This window comes from Rhagoletis zephyria, unplaced genomic scaffold (assembly GCF_001687245.7).
Source record: "Rhagoletis zephyria isolate East Lansing unplaced genomic scaffold, Rhagoletis_zephyria_1.1 Rzeph_scaffold_01280, whole genome shotgun sequence".
Taxonomy (NCBI): Eukaryota; Metazoa; Arthropoda; class Insecta; order Diptera; family Tephritidae; genus Rhagoletis; species Rhagoletis zephyria.
Window position 1 is genome coordinate 105,656 of NW_016158364.1, and position 8,194 is coordinate 113,849.

An 8,194-nucleotide genomic window follows, 5' to 3' on the forward strand; every position below is an offset into this window, starting at 1 on the left:
ATGTCGATGGAGATACTTTTGTCTGTCCCGCACATATCAGGTGGTTTTGGTGGTATTGGGATATGAGTGTCCTTTAGATACTTGGTAATAGCAGTGATGCTGCAGATGCTCCTGTAGCTTTTGACCTTAGAACTTCCGCTAGTTATACAATCCCAAAAGGTGTTATGCAGAGGATGCGAAACCGTTGTGAAAGCTTTTGCTGCCAATTTTACAGAACGACTCTGGAGTAGCAAACGGAAGTCATCGTAGCGCGCTTCGACTCTTCTATTGGTGTTGCCACTAGTAAGCCGGCTGCAGCTCTAAAGCAATGATTTAGAGCAGTATTTATTTTATTTATATTGGCTTCGGATGTATATCCATAGAGACTGATGCAATGTTGTACTGCTCCTTCAGCTAGTGACCAGCATATATAAAGAGCTGTTTCGATATGGGGACCCTTTTTCCGGGAGCATATTACTTTGAGTAGGTTCTGCACTTTACTGAGTTTTGATGTGATTGTTTTTACGCGTTCATTCCATAAAAGATTCCTGGTGAAGGTAACGCCTAAAATTCTCATTTTCGCTTTGAGATCGACGTTATTGTTTCTCAGTGTAATGGACGATACGTTACAGTTTCTCTTTCTGCAAAAATGAATGGCTTCAATCTTGTCAGCCGGTATTACTGCTCCGGTTATTGCCGACCACTCTTGAATTTTTTTGTCGATGGAATTGAGGCTTTGAGATACTTCTTCTTGAGTGCCTGAAGACAAAGCAAAGATGTTCTCTGCATATATACCAACGAAATCAATGCCATGTATATCTTTTAGTGTTTTTGACAGTGTGTTCGTATACGCATTAAAAAGGAACACAGAGAGGAAGGAGCCCTGCGGAATTCCATTGTCTAGTTTATAATTCTGGGACAAGAAACCATCTACTTTCACTGAGATCCTTCTGTGAGAGAGAAAGGATAAAGCTAATTTTAGAAGGATTTTGGGTATACCCCAACAGTGTAGCTCCTTTATTACTACCGTTGATATTACCCTGTCAAATGCTTTTTCGAGATCTTCAGAAACCAGTATGCAGTGCTTTTGACGGTTGAGGTTTTTCTTTATCTTCGTTTCTAATAGTTGGCAAAGTGTGTGTACTCCGTGGTTGGGCATGTATGCATGCTGAATTTTGAGGATTTTACCATCGCATGCTTTCCACAGTCTTCTCGTCACTATTTTGTCTAATATTTTCGAGAGCACAGGTAATAAGGATATAGGTTGGTACCCTTCGACTGAATTCTGGTTCCTACCTAACTTTGGTATGGGTATAAGTACAGCTTCCTTCCAGTCGTGTGGGTAAATACCAGTTTTTAAAATATTGCTATAAAGCCGGCAAAATCTTATTTTGAAGACGCTCGACGAATTTTTTACCATGGCATAAGTTATTTTATCCTTCCCAGGCGATGTTCCTTTAGCATTTTTGAGCGCTAGATGTAATTCCGCCAGTGTTACTGCTTCTACAGTACAAATTAAATCATTTCCAACACTTTCGAAATCGTCAACATTCATACCCAATTTTTGTTGTGTAAGGCATCTGCCGAGTTTGTCATTTGATCCCAATGAGCTCCATACTCTTGCTAGATGATTTGCTTTCTGTTTCGGATGTGAGATAGCCGTACTATTTGTAAAGATCGGTGGAAAGCTGGAGATGGTGTTGGATTTGATCTTCCTTACTTTGCCCCATAATGTCTTGGCATCTATCGTCGGGTTTAGTGAGTTTACGAAGCATTTCCACGTCTCTTGTTTTGCCTTTTTGCAGGCTCTTCTTACCTGTGCACACAATCTTCTGTAATTCAGAGTTCTTGTCGGGGTTTTGTTTTCTCTGAATTTCTTCCAGGCTTTCCTTTTTTCACGTATTAGTGTATTGATTTCTGCATTAAACCATACTGGGGAGCTCTTTCGCTTTGGACATCGGGTGGTTGGCATGGATTCGTTTGCTGATTTTCTAATTATCCTTTTGAGCAAGGCTGCTTCTCTGTTGACATTGTCTGATTGCACGAACTGGTTGTCAAAGAGGTCTGTTTTATTACGGAAGAGTTCCCAGTTCGCTTGTTTTTCCTTAAATCTTCTTATAATTTTTTTTTCAATATGGGTGTTTCCATTATGCATAAAAATTGGAAAGTGATCGCCTGCGATTGTTTGAGATGGACAACTCCAGGACAAACAGTCTGCCAAATCACTTGTAACCATAGTTACATCCACTGAAGTAAGCGTGTTCCTTGTGTTCAGGAGGGTTGGTCCCCCATCATTTAAAAATACTAAATTTCGCTCATGTGCAAAGTTTTCCCACAAGTTCCCGCTTCTTGAGTTGTATTGAGATCCCCAAAGAGTATTCTGCGCATTAAGGTCTCCTACAACTATTTGATGCCCTGAATTTATTATTGGTAAGTCTTGTAACAACTGCTGCGTTAAGTTTATGTCAGTTTCTTTGTAGATATTTGTGATGTGTAAGTCTTTTAGTCCGCGTATAGTTACGGTTTGATGCAGAAGTTGGTTGGTGGATGTCCTGTGATTTGAAGCGTTTATTGTATTTCTAACTAATATTGCTATTCCTGACTTTGCGTACGTTAATTGTTTGTTGTGGTGAAAAATTTGATAGTTGGGCAGGTGAAGGAATTGTTTGGTTTTGTCTGTTATATGGGTTTCCTGTAATAATATGATATCTGGCTTATGTATGGAAATTAGGTNCTGTTATATGTTAAGTACTCCAGTGCAAACTTATTATTAATAAATTCCTGAATATGCCATTGTATTATTGAGAGATTTAAGCCAATATCCATTTACTGTAAGGAAGGGATTAATTGTTTTCAGTGTACTTCGTCCGTGTGCTTTTGTATGTGTTAGGTGTGATCATGACGTTTAACTCAGGGAAATTGTTGTAGAGCTCCCTGCTTGGAGAGATCTCTATACTGTTGTCTTCTGTGTGTGAATGTGAATCGCTGTGTTTAGTGATGGTGTTGGTTTTCTGTGCATTTTGTTTTGTTGGATTTTCGACAGTCGTTTGCGTGTTTCTGATGGTGGCTGCTGTTGTTGACGTAGTTGGTTCATTGCTATCAGTATTCATTGGTGTGCCGTTAACTGCTTGAGGTTTATTGTTTAATAGTTTATTATGATTTAGTTTTGCGTTTATTGTCTCATTTTGCTTCTCTGTTTTTTTTGTTGTGTTGGAGTTGGTGTTTTTTAGGATTTGTGCTATTGTGGGTTTTGTTGTTCGCTTTGCGAAAGGTTCGATTTGGTAAGCAGATGGGTTGCTATTGTATACCTTCTACGCTTCTCTTACGGTGCATCGACGTTCGATTTTTACTTTGTTGACTGCTTTATGTTTTAGGAAGCTGAGGCAATCTGGATCATACGATGAGTGTGTGTTGTTGTCACAGTTTATGCAATATTTTCCGGCACATTTTTCGTGTGAGGGGGGGTTGGCAACACTCTCTGCAAAGTTCTATGTTTCTGCACCTATTTCTGGTGTGTCCAAGTCTTTGGCAGTTCCGACATCTCATTGGGTTGGGAATATACTCCTCCACTCGAACTCATTCCCATCCAAGCTTGATTGTGTCCGGTCTGCGAATCAAATCAAAGGTGACTATGACTGCCCCGGTTGGTGTTAATTGGTCTCCAGATTTTTTCATGATTTTTTTAACTTCGACGACTTTTTGGCTAGCTAGACCTTCAACTAATTCTTCTTCTGCAAGGTTTATGATATTCCTAGAAAATATTCTTCCTTGTGAGGTGTTAAATCCTTTGTGTGAAGTGATTTTGACTGGAATTAGCCCAATATGGGTAGCTTTTTGGAACTTCTCGGCTGCTTTTAGGTTTAGGGTTTTGATTAGCAAATCTCCGGATCTTAGTGCAGATACTTCCGAGTAGTCAGCGCATACGTGTTTGAGACCTTTGTCAATATGAAAGACGTTATATGACGAAAGGGCGCGAATTTGTTCCCCAATTTTTGGTCCAACTGCAGTTGCTACGAGATATCGCGGGATGTGGTCATCGTTATGTTTGACTTGAGGGAGAGGCACGAAGTCGTCAGATATTATGCGTTTGCCAGGTGGATTAATGTCTGGGTCAAGTAACCGAAACCTGTTTGAAGAGGGGGGGTCAACCCCATTCATTTTTACACTGCACTGGTTTTCAAGTGCTTTGCGTTACAACACTTCCGACCAGAACAAATAGTAAAGTAGTAAGCGAGAATATAAATACAAAAGTAACACTAGCTTTGGTTAATCACAAGAAAAAACGAGTGGAAAGACACGTCTTTACGCGGCGATTGCCTGAGCTAGACTGACCCCATATAAGATATTGCTCGACAATACTCTCGATGGCGAATACAAAAGAAATATCAAAGTTGCAGAAAAACTTTAATAAAGGAATGAGAGCAGTGCTGAACAAAAAGCGTAGTGAAAATGTTAACAATATGTTAAAAGAATTAGGATATTTATCGGTAGCAAATGAAGTAAAGAGGGATATGTCGACTTTTTTTTATAGAATAGAAAATGGATTGCTTCCGGAATATTTAGAGTCTTTAGTAAGACGAAACTCGGATGTTCACCAGTACTTTACTAGACAGGCAAATCAATTTCACTTGAAACCTGTACGTACAAGTAAGGGCTTGAAATCAGTATTTAGTAATGGACTAGCAATGTATAATGCCGTTCCGGAGGAAATTAAACATGCAAGAACCATCGGATCGTTTAGAGAGAATATAGGTTTATGGCTAGATGCCAATAGCGATGCAACGAATAATGAATAAGTCTAAGGGCCGGTTTCTCTATCTCCGGTTAACACTAATCCCCCGGTAAACATCGTTACCGACCTTATCGACTCCCTGTTATATGCATGGAGTTAGAACGTCGCTAACAATGTTTAACCGGGGAGTTAGTGTTAATTTTGAAATTTTATTTGTATATAAGAACAACTGTATTAGCCGTAGGCTATTTTTTGTAATAAATAAATAAATAAATAAATTTTAAAGGTCTAGATCCTCCTCAGATCATAATCGATATTAGAAATCGAATCAAAAATAGGCCGAGGCTGAGGTTTTTTTTAAAGTGGAGCCCGTCCCCTTTCGAATGGGGGCGGTTTATGGTGACTCGCGCCTACCCCTCCTCCCCACCCCAAAAAACGGTGGGCCAATAACTAAACATTTCCCCAAGTAACTGCTTAGGAGGTCGAATTAAGAGTTTTCTTTTTTTTTACTTACTTTGACGAGGGAAACACTTCGTTTCGAGAGGTTCCTTCTCGCAATTCGTTAATTGTAGTTTGTGCCCGGTTTTGATAAGCATCAAAAATAACACTAACGTCTCCATTAACGCTAATATCGTCAATAATTGCGTCATAGTAACGACCATCTTCTACCCATTTAGCTTGACATTTGTCTCCCACTTTCCAGTTTTGTGAAGTAGTTACCAGTTTTTCTGCCTCTAAAAGGGCGGCTTCAATTTCATCATAGTATGCTGATATTGTCGAACTGGATGCAGGTTCAATATACGACTTTTTTTGTTCTTCAAATTGTGTTCTGATTAAGTCTTTGGTTAAATCAATGACTTCCACTAGACCCTCTTTCAACTTTAACAATTCCTCGTTTTTAGGATCTGTGAGTAAACCAGCCTCAACCTGGAAAATAAGAGTACATACTTAATTCATTTTCAATTTCAAAACGCATTTTTTTCACCTGCTGTAATTGCAACTTATAATTTTGTAAATCTTCTGCCATCTAGGAAACTCCACGCTGACGTTGCTTTGAGAGAAATATACGAAATGCTTGTTCTAAGGGCAGAAAGGCACATTTATCTTAGTAGAAATAAACCTTAATTGAGTTTTTGTCGTACATTCTGGCTTTATATTATCAAAGTTTAACTAGACTAGACTCAAAACCATATATGTATGTATATACTCATTTGAGACGGAAACCCAGCCAAAAGTACGAATGAAACGATACGAGTAAAAACAAGTACATACTCGATACTAGTGATAGAACGATACGAGTACCGAGTACAGAATATCGATACTTTTCATGAGTACTGAGGAGTATCGTGAACTCGATACTTTTTCACAAGGACTGAGGAAATATCGCGAATGCCGAAAAGTTTCGACGAGTTAAGAACTTTTTTAAGTATTTTTTTTTTTAATTACCTAATAAATATTGTAGCGAACGTTCGAATATTCACTTCAATATCCAATATGAATGTTATGAAAACGAACATAAAGCTCATTTATCTACTTCAATGCTGTCATAACTCAAAAAACCGAAAACCCGAGAAACACGCCTTTAAAGTTTTTAATTCACATGTCGGTACCCTCATGCCAGAAGCATTACGACTACTATTAATAATAAATTTTCGTTTAAAGCAGGAATAAATTGAAATTTCATTTATTTGAAATAAACATTCAGCCTTATCATGAGTTTCATTTTCCCCGAACCGGTTCACTTTTCACTTTTGGTTTCCATGGTGTTACTATGGACGGATGACAAATTTTCGGGTGAATTTTTTTTTTTTTCAGGCGAAACTCAGGATAAAGCAGATTATAATGTCGTCATCCTCATGCCAGAAGCATGAATGTGCCAATTTATCAGTTTTGAGTTATTGGGTTGACTTTGATTTTCTTTGTTATACCAAAACTCAGAATACCATGCGTACACGGAAAGTAAATATTTTTAAATTTCAATTGCATAAATGTGGAGCTAAGTCTCGCAAAAAAACTTTCAAACTGTTAATGGCATACGGACGACGATATGTATACTCTAGGCATGTAATTTTTTTTAATTTTTACGATCCCGAGATTTTCGGTATGTCGTTGGTTCAACCCGGGATCCCGGGATCAGTCCCGGGATTTAGATATTTATTATTTTTCAATGACTTAACATGAAAAAATTGCATCAATATGGTTTGAGAAGCTCTCCTACCACATATTAAATATTAAGTAAATGGGTTTGGAACGTACTTTTTCATTTAAAGTGAAAATTATTTCATAAGTAACAAAACGAAAGACAGTAATTAAATTTATATACATTTAATAATACTTTAGTGTGTGCATATCTGATAAAGTAATTTAAGGTATGTCGAAAAAAGCTCGATGCAGAAATAAAATTAAGTAAAAAAATTTATTTTCTGATTGAAAGAACTTCATAACACTAGCGGCAGAAATCAAAGAAGAAGCCTTAATTAGACCAGTTTTGTCTATATTCCTTTTGCTTACCCAAAATTCAAATTTTTTTTTATAAAAGTCTACCTTGCATTGCACATAATTAACTGCATATAAATGGGCATTTCTCTGAGGTAATGATTTTTTTAAAAAGACTTTATCGAGCCCTGACCGCCAAAATAACGTAAGCGACATTTTTTCCAAAATTTTCTTTTTGATGCAGAAATATTCCTAGAGCATCTAGATGCATTTCTGCATAAAAACGAATATTTTGAAAAAATGTCGGTTACGTTATTTTGGCAGTAAGGGCTCGCTATAATTTTAAAGAATGGTTAATTTCAAAATTTATTTTAAAAAATTCAGTGCACTGTAAAACAAATATATGGTTGCCAAATGAAATAATTTCTTTGCGTTCACAACGACGAATAGGAATTGAAAATGCCCCTTTAATCTATTTTATATTTTTAAGCTAATAAAGTCAGTACTTATCATAACATTTTTTCAAAAATAAGAATTGAAAAATTTCAAGAATATTCAAGGATAAAGTTATAAAATCAATACCCACCCTCCCTTACGGACCAAGAAATAGAATATGTTCTAACTTTACATAATCTTCTCTTTCATTTGATACCCATACTGTTTTTTAAGTATATTTCACTGAAATTTTTAAATAATTTTTTGGATTACTCATACCTTTCAAATTTCAAAGTTCTTTTAAAAATCCTGACGCCAGAGAGAAAAATAAGAACGAAATTTTACTATATTTGGCCCTTGGTTTGGCGAATATAATGATTTTTTTTTTTTGTGCAAAATTGCCTGCCGCAAGGTATTATATGTATATTGAGCTACACATTTATAAAAAAAATGTTAAATATTAAATAAACAAAAGAAATATAGGCAAAACTGGTCAACATAAAGCGTAAATTACAAATCCCTAAAATCCCGGGATTCTATCTTTCCAATAGAAAATGGGCTTCACCACATTTGATTCTCGTCTTCTACATTTACATTTCATTTTCAAAGTAA

General features: G+C 36.7%; 2 protein-coding genes across 3 annotated transcripts in view; both read right to left on the minus strand.

The window, feature by feature from the left end:
* Positions 1 to 2,658, minus strand: part of LOC108363442 (RNA-directed DNA polymerase from mobile element jockey-like) — an 8,564-nt gene extending 5,906 nt beyond the window's left edge. The window contains exons 1-2 of the mRNA XM_017616807.1: positions 1,537 to 2,658; positions 775 to 1,482 (exon numbers count right to left, since the gene is read on the minus strand). Coding sequence (XP_017472296.1) covers positions 775 to 1,482; positions 1,537 to 2,215 — 1,387 coding nt within the window. The 5' untranslated portion in view covers positions 2,216 to 2,658. The remainder of the gene's footprint in view (positions 1 to 774; positions 1,483 to 1,536) is intronic.
* A 2,538-nt stretch (positions 2,659 to 5,196) lies between these two features.
* Positions 5,197 to 6,008, minus strand: Spf30 (survival of motor neuron-related-splicing factor 30). Of its 2 annotated transcripts, none has more exons than XM_017616809.1 (3): positions 5,919 to 6,008; positions 5,697 to 5,791; positions 5,197 to 5,638 (listed from the first exon to the last, which is right to left on the minus strand). In XM_017616809.1, exons 2-3 carry the CDS (start codon positions 5,736 to 5,738, stop codon positions 5,222 to 5,224), a joined length of 459 nt encoding a protein of 152 aa, XP_017472298.1. In that variant the 5' UTR covers positions 5,739 to 5,791; positions 5,919 to 6,008; the 3' UTR covers positions 5,197 to 5,221. The 2 variants fall into 2 exon arrangements, with proteins under 2 accessions (XP_017472298.1, XP_017472297.1); XM_017616808.1 differs by having other exon boundaries at positions 5,854 to 5,992.
* Between the last annotated feature and the right edge of the window lie 2,186 nt (positions 6,009 to 8,194).

What these genes read in the sequence shown, in the direction of transcription:
- Spf30 (XM_017616809.1), bottom strand. Translation starts at nt 5,738, where the DNA reads ATGGCAGAAGATTTACAAAATTATAAGTTGCAATTACAGCAG. An exon ending in ATAAGTTGCAATTACAGCAG is followed by an intron (nt 5,639 to 5,696) that starts GTGAAAAAAATG and finishes CTTATTTTCCAG; the next exon opens with GTTGAGGCTGGTTTACTCAC.